The sequence below is a fragment of the Xenopus tropicalis genome, chromosome 1 (genome assembly GCF_000004195.4).
Source record: "Xenopus tropicalis strain Nigerian chromosome 1, UCB_Xtro_10.0, whole genome shotgun sequence".
NCBI lineage: Eukaryota > Metazoa > Chordata > Amphibia > Anura > Pipidae > Xenopus > Xenopus tropicalis.
In genome coordinates, this window is record NC_030677.2 from 199242506 (window position 1) to 199270015 (window position 27510).

Consider the following 27510-nt stretch of genomic DNA (forward strand, 5'->3'; position numbering starts at 1 on the left):
TATCTTTATAAATGGTGCTTAATTATGCCATCAGTTATAATCAGAGCTTAGTGATGTAATTCATGTCACATGACTCACTAAAACTTATATATTATAATAAATAAAGTACCCCCTGTTGTAAAATATGAGGATATTAAAAGTCACCTCGGAGTTCCATGACCTTCAGCCTTGTGCTTTTATATGGTTATGCAACTCCTCTGTGACTTATAATATCCCTATATTTTACAGTAGTGTTATTTCCTATCACATATAACTTATGCCGATACATAAACCTGACTATGGGGGCATTTAGTAACGTTCATCTTTAATTTTGTTTTTACGATTCATAATTTTTTTGCCAAAAACACAATTTTTTTTGTAGACAAAAAATAATTTTTTCACTTTTTATTATGCAACAAATCCAAAAGTCAAAATTTACCATCTATAAGGTCACGTAGAAGTCAATGGCAGCTGTCCTTTTTCAATCAGTTAATCTTTCTTTGCTTTGTGGTTTTCAGGGTTTTTTGTATGCTTTCACTTGTGTGACAAAATGAAAAATGAAAAAAGTTTTCGTTTGTGCTTTTTTAGTTTTGTTTTTGTCGTTTTAAAGAAAATGAGTTTATTTGTGGTTTCAAAAACCACCAAAACCACAAAAATGAATGAATAATAAATGGGCCTCTAAAAGTTGAATAGAGCAGCGACAGGAGAGATTTCTGTCGCCAATCTATTCATGATTTGTGCCGTTCAAAGGAATAAACAGGAGATGGTACTTCAGTGTGCGTGCCACCTTCGGCTCACATAAAGGAATGTTTGTGCCCTGCACTTTTCCCCCTATTGTTTGTAACAGTAGAGAAAGAAGGACAGGCCCAGAGCGCAACTTGTGTTCCAAACTTATTGGGCAGGAAATCTGGAGACAATGGACAGGCACTTCGCTGTGCGGTTCCTGCCACTTCAACAGTTTTCCATTGGATCCTTTAGAGAAAAGAATTTGTGGTTTGTCCTGCAGCTGAAAAGAGCCCATCGAGTGCTGCAAAGCACCTCCCTCACGGAACTCTATGGCTATTTAGGTTTCAAAAGGGCATAAAATAATTTGAAAAATGTCATTTAACACTATTTTCATTACAGAAATGGTCACTTGGTATAAAAGGAAGGCAGAGAGATAGCAGGTTCCACTGTAATCCCCCCTAAACCGCTTTATCTGTCAATGATCTGTAGGTTAAATCTATTGACATTGTTCTTAGAGGAATTAGTGCCCCTGTGTCTATGTAACAATCAAGGGTAATTGCTTTGTGTTTTACCTTCTCTCCATTACATGCCTGGGGCAAGGGACACTGTACTGTATTGGGAGGTTTCAACCCCTTCTAATGTGTCTCATTAGTGATAATGGACAACTAGCATGCCATGCATTCTCCAGACTGAAACCATTCTAAGCCCCATTGGGGCTTATGGGAACGCATCGGAATAACATGCTGTTGCTCTCTTAATCCAACAGGATTTTTAAATCTGCCCAAGTGATATCTGGTTGACTTCCACCCAGATATTAGTCGGGCAGGCCAGTCAGCAGGCCAATCACCGGGCAGATAAGCAGGCAACTTGGCCAGAAGGGGCCAGATTGAGAAGACCATCTCCTCCATGTGGCACAATAAAGTCCTGATGGGACAGTATATTCTAATAAATATATTCATGGTGCTACTTTAAGTTGTTTTTTACTTCACTTTGGGATATAGGTATGGCAGCTCCCAGTTATAAATATAAATAATTGCAATATGCATAGACGGTATATTTGTGCACTTATACTATACAGGTATAGGACCCATTATCCAGAATGCTCGGGACCAAGGGTATTCCGGATAAGGGGTCTTTCCGTAATTTGGATCTCCATACCATAAGTCTACTAAAAATCAATAAAACATTAATTAAACCCAATAGGACTGTTTTGCATCCAATAAGGATTGCAGGTATGGGATCCCTTACCCGGAAACCCATTATCCAGAAAGCTCCGAATTACAGAAAGCCCATCTCCCATAGACTCCATTTCAATCAAATAATTCAGAATTTTAAAACTGATTCCCTTTTCTCTGTAATGATAAAACAGTACCTTGTAATTGATCCCAACTAAGATATAATTACCCCTTATTGGGGGCAGAACAGCCCTATTGGGTTTATTTAATGGTTAAATGATTCCCTTTTCTCTGTAATAATAAAACAGTACCTGTACTTGATCCCAACTAAGATATAATTACCCCTTATTGGGGGCAGAACAGCCCTATTGGGTTTATTTCATGGTTAAATGATTCCCTTTTCTCTGTAATAATAAAACAGTACCTGTACTTGATCCCAACTAAGATATAATTACCCCTTATTGGGGGCAGAACAGCCCTATTGGGTTTATTTAATGGTTAAATGATTCCCTTTTCTCTGTAATAATAAAACAGTACCTGTACTTGATCCCAACTAAGATATAATTACCCCTTATTGGGGCAGAACAGCCCTATTGGGTTTATTTAATGGTTAAATGATTCCCTTTTCTCTGTAATAATAAAACAGTACCTGTACTTGATCCCAACTAAGATATAATTACCCCTTATTGGGGGCAGAACAATCCTGTTGGATTTAATTAATGGTTTATTCATTTTTTAGAAGACGAATTACGGAAAGACCCCTTATCCGGAATACCCTTGGTCCCGAGCATTCTGGATAACGGGTCCTATACCTGAACTTATATCTTAGTTGGGATCAGTTGCAAGGTACTGTTTTATTACTAGAGAGAAAAAGGAAATCAGTTTTAAAATTCTGAATTATTTGATTAACATGGAATATCTTTTCATTCATTAACAGATGCCTTCTCCCTACCCAGCTAAAGACTGATATACCCATAAATCTCTACCTACCCAAAGCACCAAGCAATCCCTTTGCGCTCTGCAATCTAGGAGAGGAATATATTGCTTCCGTAGGGAATGGCGTAGCAAGACCCGGCACCCTATAAACAGTACTGCTGGCTTTTGTAGGAACAAAGATGTGCTCATAGCCCAGACATATATATAACAGTTAACAAAAGGTTTAAGTGTTTTACAAAGGGTCATAACAAAAACTGTGCAATAACGTAGCTTTGTCCGGCCAATGCTGGAATTTATGGTCAAGGAGCAACAAAAGCCCCAATGCTTTCTAAACTTTTGCACCTCTGGCCTTGCACCTAGGGGCCCAGCCACAGCACCCAGCATGTGATTGGCCACTCAGCGCACGTACTAGGAGCAAATGATGCATTGTGTATGCATTCTTCAGCATTTAAGATTCTCCAGAAACAACCAAAATCTGTAAATTATAAATGGTTTATTTTAAGAAAACGTACAAAGAATGTGGGAAGCTTAAAATAGAAGCATGAACTCCTAATTGCTCCGTTGCAGCCAATAAATGATGAAATAAAAAGGTCCTTCCCTTGGCCATTCTGGCTCCGCCTTTAGTCCTTATCCCTCTGTGTTCCATGAAGCTGTATACCACCATGCAGACAGACCTATAAGGCCGCACCTAACCAGGTGCTAAAAACAAAGTATCCTACATTCTCTGCATATTTCTAATGATAAACACTGTCTAAATTACACATCTGTGTTGTCTTTTGTTGTTCAATAATAAATTTTGAAGAATAGTTACAGTGGAACCTGTCATTTTAGCTGCCTTTTTCTATTTTAATGGCATGTGGGTGATTTTCATTGCGTGGCAGACAAACAGCCCTTTGCAATTCTGGTACAAATGTCCTTCCCTGTCTGCGGTAGCTTCCCTTTAATATGAATGGGGAATGTCTGTCTGGCGATGATGCTGTCAGCTGGGGGTGGCTCTGGGCTGCCTGTTCCGTCATTGGCCCTGAGAGCACTATGGTGGTCAAAATGGTTTGTTTTAATATTTGTTTTAATCTTCTTACAGTGCACTAACCAGACAGGGGGTATTATAAATACAAATAAAAGAGCACTGAAGAATGCAATCTGCTTGTTTTCATTTTCAGTCTGGGTTGCATTTTTGTGGGTCACTGAGCAAAAACTACACGTTCCTTTACATTTCAAACACATAAAACTCACCATATGTTTTATTCTTTTACATTAAATCCTTTGCATGCCTATAGCCTGTGGTGCACGTAATGCCTCTCTGGTGTATTTCAGCCAGCAGAGAAAACTCCTATTCTACGTGTCATTGACATGAATGGAAACCAAATGTCACCACCCTTAACAGTAAATATGCCCTGGGTATAAGGTATCTAAAGGATTTTTGTTATGAGGTGAGCCTTAGAAGATGAAGGTGAGCGCCTAAAGTTTTTGTTGCACCACAAATTCCAATATTCTAGAAATAACAGCTGGTGTCTGAAGGCTGTAATGATTTACCCATAGGCCAAGGACATTTTCTGTGCTTGTGAAAACATATATTCCTGTGTGTGTGACATAGCAATTATTTGAGCTACTATGTGACTAACATACATACACACCAGTATACACACAAAGTAAATATTTTTACACAGGCTACAATCCACACAACAATGGAACTAAATTTAGCTACTGTCCCTTTGTTGTTGTTTGCCCCTAAAATTTAAGCAAAATTGGTGCAAATAAGAAATCATTGCCCTAAATGTGAAGACACACAGAGCTACTAGTAGCAGCTGCTTGTCGTGGCTACTAAAATAGAGAATGTTGATCATTTACTGATAATTAATCTACATGTGTTTTAGCAGAGGCAATTCTCAGTATTGTCTATGGCAGGGGATTTTCTGGAGTTTATTAACCATGACAAGTAACTGCTACTAAGTAGCTCCATGTGTCTTCACCATAATACTACGTATTGCTCTCAGTTTGCCAGAAGAACAAATGAAATGCATTGAGACTTACGCAGTTTTTCCCTCGCTGTCCATTTTTGTGGCGACCACCCCTTTCTTCCCCAGCAGCGATGACACTTTGTCGACTTCATTATGATCCACGGCTTGAAGCAAGCGGTCGTCATACTTGCTCCACTCGTTAGTCTGTTGGAGACACAAAAAGGCATTTCAGAGACTGCTCTTTGCCACGATTTGTAAATAGCCCTGAAAGGTTCTGAATGTACCTGGCAGCCCATACAGATCCCTATGATAACAGGGAGATCGGGAACCATAAAATCCATTGCTGGTTGCACTTCTACCTAATCAGACCTGCACTGCCTTCCACAAAGCAGGAATGGTCTTTGGGAAATGGCAACACTTTACACTTTGTACTGCACTGAAGGACACCGGTAGCTTTAAGCGCTTAAAAATTCACTCCAATTCTCTTGAGATGGGTCTGAAAGCAACTGGACATTTAAGGTTGAACATTAAAGGGATTTTCTTGTTGGTGCAAAATACCTTGATTATGTTATGTATTAGGATTGGTAGTGGAAAAGAAAATAAAAGAACTAAACAAGGATATTGATTATCCTGTACGGAGAGTTGGGAAAATGAATTATGCCCCTCTACTAGTAAATGATTTGCGTGCATAACCCAAAAAGGGAGAATTGGCAACTGATTAGTCTGAACATTCATCCAATCATTAACTACAAAAAAATGACTGGTATGAAAGATCTACAAAAAGGCACTCACTGAGAGTAAACCCTATACCTGTCCTGTATTGCTCCAGGTTGCTAATTCAGAAACCAGACTTGTAAGTGTACGGTGTACAATAGTGGCAATAGTTCCTTCATGGAACCACAACTTTTACTTCCAAGACAAATATTAGGTAGAAAAAATACTAAGGTTACTTTTCACTATAAAATAAATAGGTAAACAACCCTTTACTACGTAGTCGTGCTTGTTTGATCAAATAGAAGAAACCTCTACATGCAGGTCATAGTTTCCACCTTATCTGACTTACTGAACACCAATGCCCCCATACTACAAGGGAACACATACCAAACATAGAAGAGTAGCACAATGGTGGATGAAATGGTAAGAAGTGGCCAGACACACTGAGAACAAGGGGGAATTATGTAAAACTGAAACCACAACACAAACTGATTGGATCATCCCTGGAAACTGGGTAAGATAAATGAATCATGTTTAGTTAATTATTTTTGGATCCACCTGTATTTCATTATAGTTTACTGTCTGCATAAGAGAAAATAAATGCACATATACCCTTATTATATAATCAGTGCCCTAACCCCATCAACTTTAAGTGGTCTGTTATCAGAATAATGATTTTTACTATATTACAAGGAAATCATTCATTCCTATACAGTCAGTGAAAGGCATGTGTGTTTTACTGTGTCCGCTTGAGTAGCCACTAATATGTATAATTATTATGCCTTTCACAAGAAAGTAGGTCAGGAATTCCAAGTCCACAGTGCAAATACAGTGTAATCACCACGTCCACGTCAGTTATTTATTTATAAATGCTTTATCCTGACTACTGAGAGATGTTTTACTCAAAGTTGATTTCACATGGGCAACAAAATGTCCCATGTGAGTTTATCCTAAATAAAATCTGGTCCAACCAAGGGCCTTCACATAATTAGTTGAATGGGGTCGACCTGTGCTTGGAAGGCACCAGGGTTTGTACCAGCATCAAGAAAACCATGAATGTATCAAAACAAGTCCAGGATAAAGATCTGGGGAAGCACCAATCAAAAAAAATCTACCATTGAATGTATATGGCACACCCATGACTCTGCCTAGAAGAAGTCCTCCAGAGGGCATTGGTTACAGAAGCAATCAAGCTAATGGTAACTCTAAAGGAGCTGAGGAAATCCACAGCTAAGATAGGAGAAACAATTCAAGGGACAACTATACTCCTTTTTATGACTTAATGAAAGAGTGGTGAGAAGAAAGCCACTGCTGAAAAAAATACATGAGGAATATGGATTTTTATGAGACCAAGATCCTACTTTTTGGTGTTGGCACAAAACACTCATGCATGGTAGAAAGCCAACGCTGCTTATCTCCTACAGAACACCATCCCAAGAGTGGTGGTAGCATCATATTATTGGGATGATATTCATCAGAAGGGAAACTAGTCAGGATTGTGGACAAGAACTACATGGATGGAGGTCAAAACATGGCATAACAGGAAAACCTGTTTCAGTTTTGAGACCATGAAAATGACACAGCCAAGCTACAATAATATGAATATCAGCTGGCCAAGGCAGATAAAACCCAATGTTTGTGCCCACCGGACCAGGTTGGCAGGTTTTTGGCCCATATATTCTGCTCAGTAGACCAATTGACATGATGTTGGTACATGTCCAAATCTCATGTAGGAAGCATGGCTAATAAAGAGACAAAACTATACTTCTCAGTCTCTGATATGAATTTCTGTTTAGTCAGTTCAATTTGAAATGGTCTATTCCCATTATCATGTGTAAAGTGGTAATGATCTCACATTGATTTTTTTATCTGAAGACATAATAGTTGATGATGAACACTGGCTCAGCTCTCAGTTATCACTTATATGTTCCTTTTCCTCTAAATGGGAAGGTATGGGAGGTATGCTTCTTTGGAATATTGAATAAGAGATCAAAGTAAAAACAATAACAGCAATGCGTGTTTGTGTAATTATAAAAACTGAGCCATGTTCAGACTAGATACTGGAAACAGAAACCTTTAACACTTCTTAAAAAATGCAAGCTATGTATAAAAAAATAATAGGTAACTGTTGAGAAATGCAAAAAGTCTATTCTAAATCTGTGTTTGTACCTCCCAGGGAAATGTCTAATTGTTTAATATTTAAAAGGAAGAATTACTGAGCCGTTAATGTACAATTCTGTAAAATGTCTTATTACTGTAACTTAGTGAAGTACAAGGAAAGATCAGTAATTTAGTATGTACCATGGAAATGCTCATTATTAAATGTGCCTACAATACAACCAGATAGATATATATGTATAGAAATATAACAATTTGCATTACTGACTTTCACACTGACTATAGTCACTCTGGAATCCACAAATTAAGAATTTGGTTTTAGGGTCCATCCCCATCCTGAGTGTTTCGTTATCAGATGATACTAATATGAGCTATTGCTTTTAGGGCTCTGGCACACGGGATGGGATTACATTTTCGCCAGTGGGATGGCATTTTGGGGAGATTAGTCGCCCGCAAACAGGGAGATTTGTCGTGGGCTAACATGAAAATTACGATTCAGTTCAGTAATTCAGTCAAATGTTTTACATAAATCCAAACTTGCAGATGCCCAATTTGGTGCATTTATTCCAAGCTGGTGGTGTTTGTGATGGATTAGGGCTGTGTCTGGGCACAACTGTGTGTGGCCTTGGAGAACAAAAACTTGATGATCAGACAAATTCTAAAATTAGGCTTTTAGTGCTTCCAATGTATTTTTTAATATACATTCAAGATACATAGACAGATGGATATGGATAGATGAGATAATATAATTAATTACATGAAATACCACAGTTTTTTGCATATTGTTGGCATATTAGAATTCCTTTAGAGGCATACAATATATTTAAAAAGCATTTTATACATTTGTAACATTTCTGATGGTGAAAATGACTACCTTCAGTACCACTGACAAGATGCTTTTTTTTTTTAATTATCCGAACGTGGGATTTTTCTAACCTTGAACCAGAACATTCACATGTATTGATAGGTTTATCTCAGGTTCTGCATAAGCCATAGCTGGAAAAAAGAGGAGGGAAGTTCTATTTAGGGCCTTGTTGTGTAAGTCTGCCCTCAAAACTCACCAGCAAGGAATGCTACCCAGCTTTCTACATTGCAGTTGATGTTTATCTGTCTGACTGGTCCTCCTTTTCTGCTTTGAAGAAGTCAAAAAATGCACCGTACGTAGGCCCCAAGGAGAAACTCATCTATCTTGGCTGCCACATGACATAAAAAAAAAACAAAAAACGAAGCCCTGCCTACTACATTTCCTGTAATATGTTCAACTTTTTTTCTTAATGGCATTGATTTTTCTACATGGAAAGGCCAATGCACCCTTGTGTGATTAAGTTCATGAACTGTGATCGCTGGGAGAAAACCTGAAAAGGAGACTCTACTGTACAGCGCTGCGTATCTAAGTAGCTCTTTATAAATAAAGATATACATACCGTATATACTCGAGTATAAGCCGAGTTTTTCAGCAGCAAAAATGAGCTTGCATCCAGTCCAAAACTCTATGTTAAGCTATGCTAACCTAGGGGATATAATAGCAAAATCTTGGTACTACGTACATCAAAGCTTTAATTGGCCAATATAACAATAATATTCCTCCATAGGCATATGTTAATAAAGGCTTGGCGAGGCTAAACCTCCACAAACCAATACCAAATTAATTTTTTACAACACCAAGTGCAAAGATAGTATTTATAAAATTGCACCTTTATTTATCCTACCATATTTGGACCCGGGATGCTGTGATGCTATATTTTGTACATAGTTACATAGGGTTGAAAAAAGAGTCCATCAAGTTCAACCCTTCCAAGTAAACCCAGCACCCACAGACCCATACTGACCTATCTATCCACTCACATACAGACCCATACTGACCTATCTATATACTCACATACAGACCCACACTGACCTATCTATCCACTCACATACAGACCCACACTGACCTATCTATACACTCACATACAGACCCATACTGACCTATCTATCCACTCACATACAGACCCACACTGACCTATCTATCCACTCACATACAGACCCATACTGACCTATCTATCCACTCACATACAGACCCATACTGACCTATCTATCCACTCACATACAGACCCATACTGACCTATCTATCCACTCACATACAGACCCACACTGACCTATCTATACACTCACATACAGACCCACACTGACCTATCTATCCACTCACATACAGACCCACACTGACCTATCTATCCACTCACATACAGACCCATACTGACCTATCTATCCACTCACATACAGACCCACACTGACCTATCTATCCACTCACATACAGACCCATACTGACCTATCTATACACTCACATACAGACCTATACTGACCTATCTATACACTCATATACAGACCCACACTGACCTATCTATCCACTCACATACAGACCCATACTGACCTATCTATACACTCACATACAGACCCACACTTACCTATCTATCCACTCACATACAGACCCACACTTACCTATCTATACACTCACATACAGACCCACACTGACCTATCTATCCACTCACATACAGACCCACACTGACCTATCTATCCACTCACATACAGACCCATACTGACCTATCTATCCACTTACATACAGACCCACACTGACCTATCTATACACTCACATACAGACCCATACTGACCTATCTATACACTCACATACAGACCCATACTGACCTATCTATACACTCACATACAGCCCCATACTGACCTATCTATACATATATAAACCATATTTACCAACATTAATACTAACTGTAGATATTAGTATCACAATAGCCTTGAATATTCTGTTTGTTCAAGAACTTATCCGGGCCCCTCTTATAGACATTAACAGAATCTGCCATCACAATCTCACTAGGAAGGGCATCCCCTTACCTCCCTGCCCTAACCGTGAAAAACCACAGGATAGAATGAAATTTGTGTCCAAATTCCCTTAGAAAGCCACCCAAAACACAAAAATCACCCTATGCCTATGTGTACAACTCTGATATTACTGTGTCCCATTACGGAGAAAGATCCGGATAATGTTTCCCTAAAAGGGATTTTGCACAGATGCTCTGCTGGAGCAAAACCTCTTTGGCGATTATTACTCTTACATCAGCATATACAGGCAGCTAGGGACTCTATTGTGTATTCTTATCATAGCCTATATAGGAAATCATATGAATGCTCCAGGACAATCTATTTTCCCTTATTATTTCTTGGATGATATTATTTCTTTTATTTGGTTCAACTATATCTGATCAGAAAGAGCAGTTTATTGATGTTTTATGGCCAGTGTCTCCCTTTCAGCATCTGTTCATCTGTATATGAGAAACACTACTCTTTTCTGGAAAAGTTCAGATATCTAAATTCCAGATTTTTAAACTGGCTTCAAATCAAGTAATCTATTGTAAAGACTCTATTGTTGTTTTCCTAAAAAAAATAATAAAAGCAATATGCACTAAATCTGGGTAAATAATACAACTTGTATCTGTCAGATGTCGGCATCTATCAAATTGGAAGAACCTTGGCTAACATGACGATGATGATGATCTGACTGTGTCTTTTGAAAGGCTGCCCCAAATTAATATTTGGGTATTCAACAATTAAAGACATAATAAAGCTTTTAAGGCCTTAACTATATATTTGTTATGTTCCATGTTCTCTACACTTTTGGCTCTTGGAGGATGGTGGCACTTGTACTTCCAAAATGCCACTTATACTTCCTAAATGCCACTTGCATGCACATTACACAACAATGGAAAAGAAACAGATTTTTTCCATTTCCATTGCTTCCATTTCAGTGAATTGTTGAGCAAACACAAGCTACAATCCTTACTATACAGCAATAGGGGTGTTGGCAGTTCACAAACACCTTGGGGATGCAAGTTATACAGCTATGGAATAGTGAGGGATATTTTTCCCCCATTTTAATGAACTGTAGAGAATGTGAGTAGTAAATAAAAGCTACAATTCTTGATATTTTAGAAAGAAAACCCACTAACCCGGCAATGACTTCTGGAACACATGACTCAAGCATATGGCCTCAATCCATTAAGGTCTTGCTTCTTGTAATACAGAAACATGATGCAATCCAGAATATCCCCCAGAGGAAGAATAATGGAGGGGATATAGCTGACATACACAGACATAAGTGGAGGCCATCTGGCAACCCATTAAAGAATGTTAAAAAGAAAGAAATACAAAATAAACAGCTCCATATCTAAGATATATCGGGAAGTTATCCTTATTTGACATTTCTACTCAATAAACCATTGTGCTTTCAGATAAGCGGCTGAGCAAGACCCTAAGCAGTTGCTTTTGGGTATTTCCTGCTCTTTATGTATGAATCTAATCTTAGGTGTCAGATTTACTAATATCAACTCTATGCTTATCCCCCACAAAAATTCAAATTTTAAAAATGATTTCCTTTTCATTTGTAAGGGAAAAGGGAATCATTTAAACATGAAATAAACCCAATAGGACTGTTCTGCCCCCAATAAGGGGTAATTATATCTTAGTTGGGATCAAGTACAGGTACTGTTTTATTATTACAGAGAAAAGGGAATCATTTAACCATTAAATAAACCCAATAGGGCTGTTCTGCCCCCAATAAGGGGTAATTATATCTTAGTTGGGATCAAGTACAGGTACTGTTTTATTATTACAGAGAAAAGGGAATCATTTAACCATGAAATAAACCCAATAGGGCTGTTCTGCCCCCAATAAGGGGTAATTATATCTTAGTTGGGATCAAGTACAGGTATTGTTTTATTGTTACAGAGAAAAGGGAATCATTTAACCATTAAATAAACCCAATAGGGCTGTTCTGCCCCCAATAAGGGGTAATTATATCTTAGTTGGGATCAAGTACAGGTACTGTTTTATTATTACAGAGAAAAGGGAATCATTTAACCATTAAATAAACCCAATAGGGCTGTTCTGCCCCCAATAAGGGGTAATTATATCTTAGTTGGGATCAAGTACAGGTACTGTTTTATTATTACAGAGAAAAGGGAATCATTTAACCATGAAATAAACCCAATAGGGCTGTTCTGCCCCCAATAAGGGATAATTATATCTTAGTTGGGATCAAGTACAGGTACTGTTTTATTATTACAGAGAAAAGGGAATCATTTAACCATGAAATAAACCCAATAGGACTGTTCTGCCCCCAATAAGGGGTAATTATATCTTAGTTGGGATCAAGTACAGGTACTGTTTTATTATTACAGAGAAAAGGGAATCATTTAACCATTAAATAAACCCAATAGGGCTGTTTTGCCCCAATAAGGGGTAATTATATCTTAGTTGGGATCAAGTACAGGTACTGTTTTATTATTACAGAGAAAGGGGAATCATTTAACCATGAAATAAACCCAATAGGGCTGTTCTGCCCCCAATAAGGGGTAATTATATCTTAGTTGGGATCAAGTACAGGTAATGTTTTATTATTACAGAGAACAATAAGATTGTGGAGCAATAAGATTTTATTTAACAGGCCCTCTTGCGACTGACAGGTTAGAGAATAAAGAGAATCACTGAAGCACAAATAAATAGGCTTTGCCTAGGATGACCCCTTTAGAGACAAATACAAAATAAAATTGAGATAGTATGACTATTATAAGGAAACATTTTGGCCCAGATAAAGTTATTTGAGTCCTGTACCTTTTCTGTGATCCAAGGTGTTCTCCTTACATTGCCCGGAGGAAGCGGCTCTAAGGAATAGATTGTACTTCATAGCGGCCAAGAGAGACTCTAACACAGTCATTGACTAGAATACATAGACGAACAGGGACTATAACTGTAAAAATGATTCCAGGAATGTCCCTCAATAAGTTTTCCATATTGATTTAAGTAGATAGAATAGCTAGTGCATTCCAGGGAATACTGCTATACTTAAATATCCACTGAATATACTGAAAATAATATAACCAATATTGTTAATCAAGCCCTGGGGCGCAACAATAAATGACTTCTGTTGATTGCAGAAGAACTGGCAATGATCGCTAAAATAAGCTTCTATTATATATATATATATGTGTTCCTAATTGGTACCTACTACAGAGAGAAGACGGTGCTGCCTGCATCTTTACTTGCCCTTTAAGCCTCATTACTGCAGCTCATGTTAATTGTAGGGTTGCCACTTTTTTCTTCTTGTAATACCGGCCTTTGGGTCGGGGGAGTGGGCGGGATATAACATGGGGTGGGACAATGATATTACAGGGCGGGGAAATGGGAGGAGTGGCCAGGGAAATGGGCAGGGTATAGGCAGGCCTGTAATTAGGAGTAATCTTTTAACGGAGAGGGTCAGGGAAGGGATGGATTTGAAAGGTATTACACATTTACTGGCAATTACGTCCAATTTGTTATCCCTAGCTGGTGATTTAGCAGCTGGTCAAATACTGGCTGGGTGGTGATGCTAGTTGTATGTGCCCCAACTATCACTCTCTTCCTATACCAATAACATCCAAAATAATGATAACATCCTTAGCTGTGACATTCCTATCTAATGGATAAATATAAAAAATTTCATATAAAGGAGTAAAAATCATGGATTTTGATGAATGACATTAGCCTTTATTGTGCCAAATTGAGTTTAGAAAACTCTTCAGGAGCCTCAATAGCTTAGATTTTACTTCTATTTTATTCCTCACTATGTAACAGACTATTATTAACTTGTCTATCTAGCCAAGCCTTATGACTGCCGGTCCAGCTGAGTTCTACAGTTGGCCGCACTATCTCCCCTGTGCTTGTTTCGTAGGATCCGCTCCAGAGTTTCTGTTGCACTGAGCAGTGTAGGTTGGAAATTCTGCCCATTCAGCAGCAGCCTTATAACTGCTCAGAGTGAGGCCCTTGGAGAGAACTGAGTGGAAATAAAAAGAGTGAGAGCACATCCGTTTCTGAAAAAATGAATCTTACAATAGCTTTGTGTAATGGTCGATGAACATGGGAATCTGCAAATATAATGATTCCAACTAACTCTGCCTTAAAGAAGCCAATAGATGTTTTACATGAGCTGGACCAAGGGACCCAGAGACCTTAGAAGTCATGGAGAGACAAACATAAGAATGTAACCTCTGTTTGCTATACCAAAAGTTAGAGATCTGTGACCGCTTCCATTAGCAGGGAAACCCCTACACAGATACATTGCTACTTGCAAAATGTCATCCTTGTGCTTGGTTGGCTTTATATTCAGTCAGTTATGGCCATTATCCTCACTGGAAGTTTCCAATGTGACCACAAACTACACAAAATAAATTAAAATACAAGACATATTTATAAATATGGACTTGTTCTCCATTGAATACTCTGGTGTGGGTTTTAAGAAAGTATGTATATGTATATATATATATATATATATATGTATGTATATTTGTATTTATAAAGCGCCATTTATTTATGTACACTGTACAAGTGTATGGATCAGAGCATCGTCAGGGCAGACAGGGTTGATAAAAGTCAGGGTGAACCAAGGGTAAAAAAATGGTCAGGTTTTTAAGCGGAAATTTTGGAATATATGAATATATGGTATATTAGCCCTTTGTATGAAGACAGACATGATATGAAGAATTATGACATAAATAGCTTAAGCAAGAGTGCTGAGTATGGGTAGGTAATATCTAGTACATACATATCTACTCCAAATGTAGTAACCCACTAAAGCAAACATCATCTTATAGGTTGATATGTGTTGCTAGACCTGGAGCAAACTTTTCACTTGTTAAGGTGGCCATACACGGGCCGAGTCAGCTGCCAATATTGGTCCTACAGACCAATTCAGCAGCTTATCTGTCTGTGTATGGCCACCACCGACGGGCCTGCCCCAGCGACATCTGGCCTGAAATTGGCAGGAAGTTTTTATTAAACAATTTACAGCATCTGATTGTGCTTCGGTCACTGGGTCCAGACACTCAGTCAATGATGAATCCTTAGGACCTTAACTGTCATGATTTACTCCCTTTTACATATTACCCTTCCTCTGTACAGTATGAAAATATTCATAACCATCTGATCGTATAGTCATGATATATGTTAACTATACTAGACTATAAAAAGTTACAGCTGATTGGTATCAGTTACTGGACTAAAAAAACACAAAAAAACACCTAAAACCTAAAAAAACACAATTTTCCGACTTGTCTCACAAAAGCCACAACTTTTTCGACTTGTCACACAGAAGGCAGCATCAAAAAAACCTGAAAACCTCTAAAACCACAAAACAACGAAAGACATTCTAAATGTAAAAGGGATTTGCCATTGACTCCTCATGGCTTAGACAAGTTTTAGCTGGTGTATTTCTGTATCAGGTTTTTGGTGACAAAAAAAAAAATTAAGCAATAGTAAATGCCCCCTTAGGTGCCTGTAGTAGGCTTGATCTTAATTAAGGGTGGAAAGTGATTATGTACCAGAAGGGGAATTTTAATTGAAAAACATATCTGATGTGTAAGCCAAACTTGGGGGGTTCCCCTAGGGGAAGGTGGGAACCAGTCTGAAGGCCAGTTTGGGTTAGATCTGGAACTTGGAACTAAATCAGGGTGACTGTGACAATAATATTAAGGCTTATTCTTGGCAATTGGGTGAGTGTAATTGTGTTTTTTTTCAGAGAATTAAAACCATGTGTTGCTCTAAAGTCCTAGGCACATATGAAAGTGCAAGTACATTTATATAGTCACTGAAAATGATCATATCGCTAAAAGACTGAAAAAAGACCACTTAGAGTGGAATAAAATAACAAAGGCTAACTAAAACAAACAGTTCACTAAATTGTTTATTTTGCACACAGGAAGGGCAGATTTGAGCATTTTCTGTTTGAACTGCAGATGATATTTTAAAAAGGTAAGTTTTTTTTTTTTTTAATTTGAGGCCTTTTTAGCAAACATGCTTACAGATATGTGAGAGAATAATGATCTTTATGGAATAACAGCTAGCACCCAATGCTTATCGCAAGGCTAGCAATATAGGCAATCACGCATGTGAACAATGACACTTTATGGGGGTCATATAAAATCAAAGTGCAACGTTTCCTACCAATAACAACCAACCAGCAGATAACATTCACTGGTTACCTGTTTGAAAGCAAACATCTGATTGGTTGCTATGGGTTACTAGACTTGTGCATTTACTCAGGAGCACAGAGTTGTGGCAGACTTAGCTCTGAATTCTGAGCAAGAAAACACAGTTTGTTTGGAACTTTGCCCATATCTTTTTAAAGAAACAAGGATTTCATTGCTGGGAGATGTCATCCCTTTCCTGTTCGGCATTGCTGGAAGGGTGTTTGGCCAGTAAACTGATAAGGTTTTCTCTTAATTTAGCCTTTTTCTTTTTCAGACAATTTTAGTTGACCTCCTGCCATTTATTTCCTCTCTGTTAAGATCTGGTTTCTCTCTGTCTTCCAGTCCAAAATAACACGGTTCATCTCTTAATACAGAAACTGGATGTACTTTGGGGTTTAAAGTTTAAAAAAGAGGCATCAAACAAATATACATAAGTATCAAACAAATATACATAAGTAAACTATTCTGACAAACAGCTAGACATTAGCACAAGGACAGTGTATAATATAGCGGATGTGGAGGCCTAACCGGCAGTGCAAGTTTACAGAACATTTCCATCCCATTAGCAATTGCTTGTACAACAATGTTGGTTTTATTTCCTGTTCATTCTGCTCTAAGTGCTGGATTATCTCCTAATTAAGCTCTGGCTCTGGAACGTACCTCTACCAAGTCCAACAATACGGCAAGGCTCATATGATAACACAAATGCAATGTTTTATGGAAAAAAAAACACACACAAATTGCATGTTTTATTACCCATTTTTTTTTTTTTTTACAGAATTCCAGTGTCACTTACCGCCATTTACTAAGCATTTGTGGCTATTCGATGCCCAGTGAAAGGAACATTCTGCACCCTGACCCACTGGGTGCAAAGAATAGTGAGCAGCATAAGGAAGCAGGTCCAGTTGCAACTCCTCAATACTGCAAGGTAAGGGACATGTGTGCCTCCTAAGGGCAAAATATGGCCCAAATTTTTGCACCCCATACAAAAAACATCAACCTGCTGGTGTAATTTGGGATGTGATGCAGAGGAGGGCGTGGCCTGTGCTCGGCCAATAGAAGACGTGTTCTAAGGCTTAGAACACGTCTTCTATCCGCCAAGTGCAGGGGCAAGGTAGGGTGGGTGCGAAGGATACCGGATGCGGATGTGATGTGGAGGAGAGCTTGGCCTGCGCTCAGCGGATAGAAGACGTGTTCAAGAGCTTAGAACACGTCTTAGAATGTCTTAGAACACGTCCTCTATCCACCAAGCGCAGGCCACGCCCCCGTTATTTTTTTTATTAAAGATTTGGCAGCGAGCCAGATGCAGCCATCAAAAGAGCCACATCTGGCTCCCGAGCCATAGGTTCCCTACCCATGCTCCAAGCAATGCCTACAATGGCTCTTGATCATACTTCCAACCACATCCATAGCTCTACCCAACGTTATTAGGAAGGTGTAGGGGTTTTATCTAAGGCAGTGATCCCCAACCAGTGGCTCGGGGGCAACATGTTGCTCCCCAACCCCTTGGATGTTGCTCTCAGTGCCCCCAAACCAGGGAGTTATTTTTGAATAACTGACTTGGGGGCAAGTTTTGGTTGAATAAAAACAAGATTTCCTACCAAATAAAGCCCCTGTAAGCTGATAGTGTGCATAGAGGCACCTAATAGCCAATCACAGCCCTTATTTGGCTCCTCCATGAACTTTTATGGTGTTTGTGTTGCTCTCCAAGTCTTTTTCCATTTGACTGTCGCTCATGAGTTAGAAAGTTTGGGGACCCCTGACCTAAGGAAAGAATTTGAGACCACCCTATAACTGCGGGAGACTAGGGGAACAATCCGATACAGCTTCAGAAAAAAAGTGACGGTATTGACAATTTGCTGTTTCTCCTCTTGTGTTCCTCAACCAGCGGAGAGAAAATAAAGTACAATATTAAACCAAGGCGACAGAGACAAATTAAAAAACTAAAGCCATTTAAGGTTCTTATACTGTACCAACATTAAACTGCAATATACTAAAGTTTCCAGTTCATGCCAATAAATGGCAGAGGCTACACAGTAGCACATATTGTATGGGTGCATCACAGGTGAGCTTAATGTAGACAGGAAATAGGAGCTGTGTATGGAGCGGCAGTAACATGAGAAGAATGCGTGTTTTCACTTACACCGCTCTCCTGATACCTCTCCCAGCTCCAATTCCATTCAGCGCATCTCAAGCTGAAAATGCTATATCCGTTCCAGGCAATTTCCCTTCGTCTTGCTGCAAGGTGTAGCGGAATTTAAGAACAAAGCTGACGCTGGATATACTGTATAAGTAATGAGGACCAAAACAAAAAAACTTTCTTTTTTATCCATTTTTTTTTTTTTTAAACCCATTTGAACTAAGCGGTAAATAAAACCACATGCGTAACCATTCCTGTTGGGCTGCAAGCGAAAAGCAATGATAAAGATCAATATTTCAAACAAAAAAGTCACAAATTTAAAACATATGCCTTTGACTTCAGGGGCCGTTTTGCTAATTCGGAAATAATTTACCCAAGAAATGTTCAGTTTTGCTAACTGAGTTAAGCTCTGAAAGCGAACGGCTCCAAGCAGCCGGAGAATATTCCCTAAGTAGTCCTGCCATTAATATTAGTGTCATGCATGGCTTTTATGACTTCCATAACAATCTCTGGGGGAAAACCAGTGGTAAAAACCCCCATAATTTCCTGTGAGTGCACCCCATTACAGCAGCCCCTGACAATGGCTGTGACAGGTCTGAAACACAGTCCAACCTCCACGTGCCAATACCCTTAGAATCCTTTGAAATTTAACAGCGAGACCACACGGTTCTTCTGACCATCCATGTGCATGCAATAAATATGATCTGCCCTAATCAGGCATCTAATATCAACTCTACTTGTATAGACCCTGCTCACTTGCTCCATGGCTCAACTCTGCCTTTAAAGGAGAAGGAAAGGTTGAACTAAGTAAGCTTTATCAGAAAGGTCTATGTAAATACAGCCAAAAGCACTTACAGTAATGCTGCACTGAGTCCTCTATCAAAAGAAACACTGGATTTCTTTTTTTGTAAACATGATGTTCCAGTGTCTGACTTCCTCTCTCAGAAACCTCCTTCCTGGGGCCAGAGTCTGCACAGTTCTCTCCCATCTCCTGCTCCCCCCTCCCACCAGAATGCTAAGAACTCCCTCTTCCCCCCCCCCCTTAGGAACGTGTGATCTCAGCTATAACGGCTAGAGACTGCAGGTAGGAAGCTACCTAAAATGGCAGCTGCTATCTTAAACAAAGGGAGAAAGCTTCTAAAACTGTATACTCAGGTATGGTAATGGTTTCTGCAGAATAAATATAGGGTTCTAGGTGGCACTAATGTGGCAAATCTATTGGCAGTAAAATGCCAAAATGACTTTCCTTCTCCTTTAAGGGTCAGCCTTTTTTATGGACTACCCTAAGCTTATAATAAGGTTACAGATAATAGTGAAATAATATCTGGAACATTGTATATATTTTTAAACACCAATTTCACCTTTATTCACCTACAAGCAGGGCTGTCAGTTGTTTAAAAAAGAGCACATATCCCCAAATGTGACCCCAACGGGCCTTTGGGCTGATCCACCCATACTATTACTATAAACCCTCCTCCCAGGGAAGATGGAAAATTGAATTAACCAAGAACCATATCAAGCCATGGAAGTGTGATTTTTGGCCTGAGGCCCAAAGAATATATCAGCTGGATGTTTGGCAAATGGATCAAGTTATGGGATCTTTCTATGTATGGTAAACCCTCATAATTACAACTGCCAATGTACACACCATGCAGAAAGTTCTGAGTCCAACATCCCGGCTGTGAGCCTTTCATGGAACGTTCTCTCTCAGTGACTAAATAAACATGCCCATAGTACAACACTCCATTAAAAAAAATCTGCTGAACATTGATGTGGAAATCCAAGCACAAGAATATTGAGTAATGTCTGCTGTTACTATTTAAGGACATTTTGAGAGTAAGTCTGAGCCGTATTTGGAACAAGCACAGTGCATGTGTATTTGTTAGAAATGACTCATGAAAGATGTAGAAATTCTATAATGGAGTGCTTAGCCCGTCACCGGGGTTGTAGCGCGGTGACTACAGACTACAAACAGAGTGTTTATGGCAAATTACATTTGTTTTGTTATAAAAATTCTTGGCCTTCAATTCAGTCACATTTTTGTAACTTGAAGTATTGTAACTATCCCATCTGCTGTTCTAGGCTCATATAGCATCACTGGAATCAGTGTTTGGTTGCTTCACTTGATTCACTGACATTCCAGTAGATTTCCTTATTCAAACGGAATTTTCTGTGACCCCCATGGTACAAAGCCTGGGCGAAGGGAAGTGAGTAAATAAACTTGCTTCATAAATTAAATACGGTCACTAGTGGAAAGGGCCCTAATCTTATGGTCGTCAGCAGAAAAACCTGTATAAATACTGGTACCGCTGGTAATTAGTTGCTTTATACCTATAGCATTTTACCCTATGATTGTGTACAGTTAATGCCCACCCCAAAAAAGCACTGAGGTATATACTTCCGGCTAGATATTCAATTTTTACACACCTTTGGAATGCTCTAGCATCTTGCATGAGCAAAGCTCCCACACTAAGGGGCCCATTCATTAAACCACACATTATCGTCAATTAAAAGCACGATTGGAGAAACCACGATGAGCGAAAATTGCGCAAAAATTATTTTCTTGGTCGTACGAAAATATCATGATTGTGATCCGAAAGTCACAAAATTTTCGTATCCGAATGATCCGAACTTCAGTGCATGATTTTGGAAGCCTCCCATATGGCACTCTGCAGCTCCAACCCGGCCCAAGGAAAGTCTCCCATAGGGCTCAATGGCACTCTGCAGCTCCAACCCGGCCCAAGGAAAGTCTCCCATAGGGCTCAATGGCACTCTGCAGCTCCAACCCGGCCCAAGGAAAGTCTCCCATAGGGCTCAATGGCACTCTGCAGCTCCACCCTGGCCCAAGGAAAGTCTCCCATAGGGCTCAATGGCACTCTGCAGCTCCACCCTGGCCCAAGGAAAGTCTCCCATAGGGCTCAATGGCACTCTGCAGCTCCACCCTGGCCCAAGGAAAGCCTCCCATAGGGCTCAATGGCACTCTGCAGCTCCAACCCGGCCCAAGGAAAGCCTCCCATAGGGCTCAATGGCACTCTGCAGCTCCACCCTGGCCCAAGGAAAGTCTCCCATAGGGCTCAATGGCACTCTGCAGCTCCAACCTGGCCTAAGGAAAGTCTCCCATAGGGCTCAATGGCACTCTGCAGCTCCACCCTGGCCCAAGGAAAGTCTCCCATAGGGCTCAATGGCACTCTGCAGCTCCACCCTGGCCCAAGGAAAGTCTCCCATAGGGCTCAATGGCACTCTGCAGCTCCACCCTGGCCCAAGGAAAGTCTCCCATAGGGCTCAATGGCACTCTGCAGCTCCAACCCGGCCCAAGGAAAGTCTCCCATAGGGCTCAATGGCACTCTGCAGCTCCAACCCGGCCCAAGGAAAGTCTCCCATAGGGCTCAATGGCACTCTGCAGCTCCAACCCGGCCCAAGGAAAGTCTCCCATAGGGCTCAATGGCACTCTGCAGCTCCAACCCGGCCCAAGGAAAGTCTCCCATAGGGCTCAATGGCACTCTGCAGCTCCAACCCGGCCCAAGGAAAGTCTCCCATAGGGCTCAATGGCACTCTGCAGCTCCAACCTGGCCCAAGGAAAGTCTCCCATAGGGCTCAATGGCACTCTGCAGCTCCAACCTGGCCCAAGGAAAGTCTCCCATAGGGCTCAATGGCACTCTGCAGCGCCAACACGGCCCAAGGAAAGTCTCCCATAGGGCTCAATGGCACTCTGCAGCTCCAACCCGGCCCAAGGAAAGTCTCCCATAGGGCTCAATGGCACTCTGCAGCTCCAACCCGGCCCAAGGAAAGTCTCCCATAGGGCTCAATGGCACTCTGCAGCTCCAACCCGGCCCAAGGAAAGTCTCCCATAGGGCTCAATGGCACTCTGCAGCTCCAACCCGGCCCAAGGAAAGTCTACCATAGGGCTCAATGGCACTCTGCAGCTCTAACCTGGCCCAAGCAAAGTCTCCCATAGGGCTCAATGGCACTCTGCAGCTCCAACCCGGCCCAAGGAAAGTCTACCATAGGGCTCAATGGCACTCTGCAGCTCTAACCTGGCCCAAGCAAAGTCTCCCATAGGGCTCAATGGCACTCTGCAGCTCCAACCCGGCCCAAGGAAAGCCTCCCATAGGGCTCAATGGCACTCTGCAGCTCCAACCCGGCCCAAGGAAAGTCTCCCATAGGGCTCAATGGCACTCTGCAGCTCCAACCCGGCCCAAGGAAAGTCTCCCATAGGGCTCAATGGCACTCTGCAGCTCCAACCCGGCCCAAGGAAAGCCTCCTTTTTGGTGGAAGTTAACAAAAACCACAAAGTCGTACTATTTAAATGATATTATCGTGGTCATTACGAAAAATTCTAAAAATTGGAAAACATACGTTTTCTTCTGAAAAAAAAAATGCTGTTTAATGAATGGGCCCCTAACTCTTTTCTCTGTGCTCCTTAAAAACCACCTTCTAGATGAAGCACTTTACTAGCCTTACTCTGCAGCAACACACCCTTATCCTATGCACTAATACCCCATCCCTCTTTTTGTCTCTGTTAGCGTCTTCCTACTAGACTGTAAGCTCTGTGTATAGAAACTGTGTATAGAAAGTTCTTATCTATCTTTACTGTATAACTAAAGGTGGCCATACACGGGCAGATTTTAGCCCATATGGGCAGATTATATGCCCATATTGGCCACCCCCCCCCAAAGGGGCTAACTGACCAATACCTGCCCAAAAATCCTTCGGGCAGGTTTGATTCTCCCATTGGATAAGTAACTGCACTGGCTTGTTGATGGAGTCCTCTGTATACCCACTGTTTTAATTAGATTGTATGGCCCTAGGGCCAAACAGTTGAATCAGCCTGATAACACCTGCCTTTAGGTTGCTAAACGAAGAGATCTTATTATTATTGCCACCTTTCATACAACTTTAACTCTGTTTGTGTTCTCGCCTTGTAAAGCACTGCATATAATTGTGGTGCTCTATAAATACATACATACATAGGTAATTAGATGGCAGCTCAGAAACCTGTGCAGTTTCGCACTAGACTATAATAATCAGCCCTGGAGCATCAGCTTCTATGACAAACCTGCTTATTTCTGCTTGATAATTTCTGCTTACCCCTAGGTAAAACCAGAAAACCAGTAAAAAATAAAAAATGCAGACCAACTGCAAATTGTCCCAGAATATTAATGTCTACATCATATGAAAAGTTAATTTAAAGGTAAACTACCCCTTTAACAGAGAGTCAAAACTGAAATGCATTGAATATATTTTGCCATCTAATACCCATCAACGCACAAGAACTTAAGAGGAAACAAAAAGAAACATTCTGGCAATTGTTTTACACTGACATTTTTACATTTCCCAGCATTCTCTACCTCTCCAGGCTGAATTCCTTTGAAAAGCAATTTATTTCCTCCCCACATTCATACAATGGCATGGATTTATTTAACCCCTACACTGCTACGGTTCATTGGGAAAGCACATCCCGGGCCAAGCTGTTTCTCTTTAAGGGCTGCTGCATGGTGCTAGAGACGGGGTCACAGACTGGGGCATTTCCCGTCTGAGGAGGTGCTGTGTGTGGTTCAGCAGACATAAGTCCTCTGGCCAAAATGTGACTGAATTCAGAAAAGGGGTCATTGTGATCATGACATATGGTGGAATCACATTCTTCCTTTCTTGTTTGATTTAATCGCTGGGGATTAGAACTGTATATACACTGACAAATGAAGGATGAGTTCCTGCTGGGAGCAGTGCTCCTACGGCAAGGGAAGGAGGATTAGAAAGCAGCTCATAGGGACAGGGTTGAGAGGCCGGAGTTTGATTCCATCCTCAGTCTGCTATGTCTTTAGTTAAGACTTTTAAATCCCTGTGCCTCATGTACCACAAATATGTTTAGAATCTATACAGGACATACTGCATCTAGGTAGAAAAATAAAGATGTTATCCCCTTTCACATATAATCTACTGGAATGCAAAAGCAATTAAACAGGAATCTAACTCAGATCTTCCTAGACCCAGTCGTTCAACTTTCAGTTAACTTTTAGCATGATGTAGACAGAAATATTCTAAGACAAACTGCAACTCGGCTTTGCTTTTTATTTTTGATGGTTTTTTTTAACTATTGAGCATTTTGTTCAGCAACTTTCAGTTTGGAGTTTTAGAAGCTGGAAAATGAATTGGAGAAAACCTGACTAGAAAAATAAGCAATAAAAAATAAATTAAGAGGCAGATTTATCAAAATGTGAGTTTAGAGATGAATAAATAAAAACTCACCCACACTCTATTTATTCCTATGGGATTTTTAGAAGTGTATTTATCAAATGGTGAACTATAAAGGTGGCCATACATGTAAGATCCGCTCGCTTGGCGAAGCCACCAAGCGAGCGGATCTTCTCCCAAAATACCCACCTATGGGGGGCGATATCGGGCTAATTTGGTCGTTTGGCCCTGGGGCCAAACAATCGAATTAGACAAACAGATATAGGCGTCTGTCGGTTTGGGGACCGCATCAACGAGCTGATGCGGCCCCCGATCCGAATTTTTAAACCTGCCCGATTTCAGGCCAGATATCAGACGGGCAGGCCCGCCGTAGTGCCCATACACAGCCAATAAGCTAGAATCAGCCCGTGTATGGCCACCTTAACTTTCACCCATTGAATACACTTCTAAAAGTTCCACAGGAATGAACAAAACGTGGTGCGTTTTTATGTATTACGCTCTAAATTCACATTTTGTTAAAGCTGCCCCTAAATTGTAGCTTCACAGAGCAATAGATTTTTGGCTGCCAAGAAGAGGAAGGCAAATAATTAAAAAACGATATCAAATAAAATAAAACAATAAAAGGTGGCTAAAAATAGGTCATTACATAACATACTAAAAGTTGACTAAAGGTGGCCATACACGTTACAATTACGATCTTATTGTTCGTACTCTCCACTAACGTTTAGAAGGGAATCGTCAGCCCTAAACGCATGCCTTTGCTTGGGCGTCTTCAATGGTGTCCTATCAAAATATTCTGTTCCGATGAGATGACCGATATCCAAGGCTTTTGCGATATTGGTCGCCTCATCAATCCACCATACACGAACGGAATATCAGACGAAGCCTAGTTTAATACGATAATATTGATGCGTGTATGGCTTTTACATGTTTACATCTTTACCTGCCACTTTGAACTGCTAAAACTTTTCTTGCACAAAGAGCTTACAAAGTCAAAGTAATTGACATCATCCACAAACACTATTCCTTAATAATCTTGATGTGCATTTATTATGGTACCACTGCACCCCTATAATTATTCAACCTGTCCCTAGTTCAATGTTTTTCACTTGCACGTAATTTGGGGGTTAACTCTTGCACTCTGTAGGTTACCTACTAAAAGAAATCACATGCTTCCTTAACTAATAATATTGATTGATTGCTCCCTTTCCATTTGTTCAAGCCATTATCTGAATATCCAAAGCATATTTTATATTCATCGTCTTTATCTATTCTGCTAATGTTTAGACCAGCCTCCCTATTACGTTACTCCCTGTACAGTGATACTGACAGATCCATTGAAGTGATGAATGGGATTTATCATTGATTAACACATCTAAATGACAGACCAAAGATAAGACATTTAAAACTGGATTTCTTATTTTTGGGAAAATTTAATTTTCTTAGGAAATCAAATCTTCTAATTATTTTTAAGTATTCTTCACTGCGTAAATGAAAAAAACTGGAGACCCCTCCAATGGTTAGGGCATTACTGTCAAATTGGTGCAAAATAAGACCAGGTATCTCCAATTTTTGTGCCTTAATATAATAATGCAGGTTGATAATTGTGGCACAGAATCTTATGTTCTGCCAAGATTACATATAATTATATAAATGTATATATATAACAATCCAACTATGCTCCTCCCTGTCTGCTTGTATTTAAAGCTCACACAGACAAACAGTATTTTAACTACAGACAGAAACTGTGCAACCCGGGAGGTCCAAGTGGCCAGCTTAAGCCTAAGGCTAAATAGGAAAGCTTTACTTTGCTTCATTAAAGAAGCAGCGTCAATGACACACACTGACAAAAAGTCCTGGTTACTTTCAAGCACACCATGTCTATTAAATTTCAAGTTTGTAATCACAACCATAGCCTGGTCGCTAAGGTCAATGAACTTAGCAACCAGAAATGTCAAATAACGTTACACACTGGCAAATGTTTTAATTACTGTCAAACTTTCCATAAAAAAAGGTTTATAAACCCAAAAATAAAATTCTACCGAATACATGAAATTGTAATTGTAGGCAACTTTCCAGAATACATTTGTTACACATTTTCAGCGGTTTGAAAGTTATTTGTAAATGTAATTGCTACTGAAAGCAGTTTCTGTCTGTCCCTTTCTATTCTATTCACTGCTGGTTCTGACTTTTACTACATTGTTTGAAGAGTCAAAAGAAGCAGTACCGTTTTTATAAAAAAAAAAAAATAAAACCACTGAAAAGCTATAATGAACGTATATTTAAAACAAGACATTTTCTTTCATTGGGCAAAATGTTTTTGGGTTTACAGCCCCTATAACGAATGTGTTAATACATCAGGAATCCCAGCCTGATACTGGCTTCTGCATAACAGGTAAAAAGCCATACACAGATATGGAAAAAAGATCAGTAAAACATGCAGTTGAACAGACTCGCAGGGAAATGCTCCCAAGAGCTCACTGAACTTTGACATAATTTTTATTGTTCAGAAAATTGGCAGCAACATT

General features: G+C 39.9%; 1 protein-coding gene across 1 annotated transcript in view; it reads right to left on the bottom strand.

Moving 5' to 3' along the window:
• rai14 (retinoic acid induced 14) overlaps positions 1–27510 on the bottom strand; it is a gene marked incomplete at its 5' end in the record, with an annotated part of 66775 nt that overhangs the window by 29155 nt on the left and 10110 nt on the right. Inside the window, 1 exon segment of the mRNA NM_001113028.1 lies at positions 4848–4978. Within this exon segment, the coding sequence (NP_001106499.1) occupies positions 4848–4978 (131 nt within the window).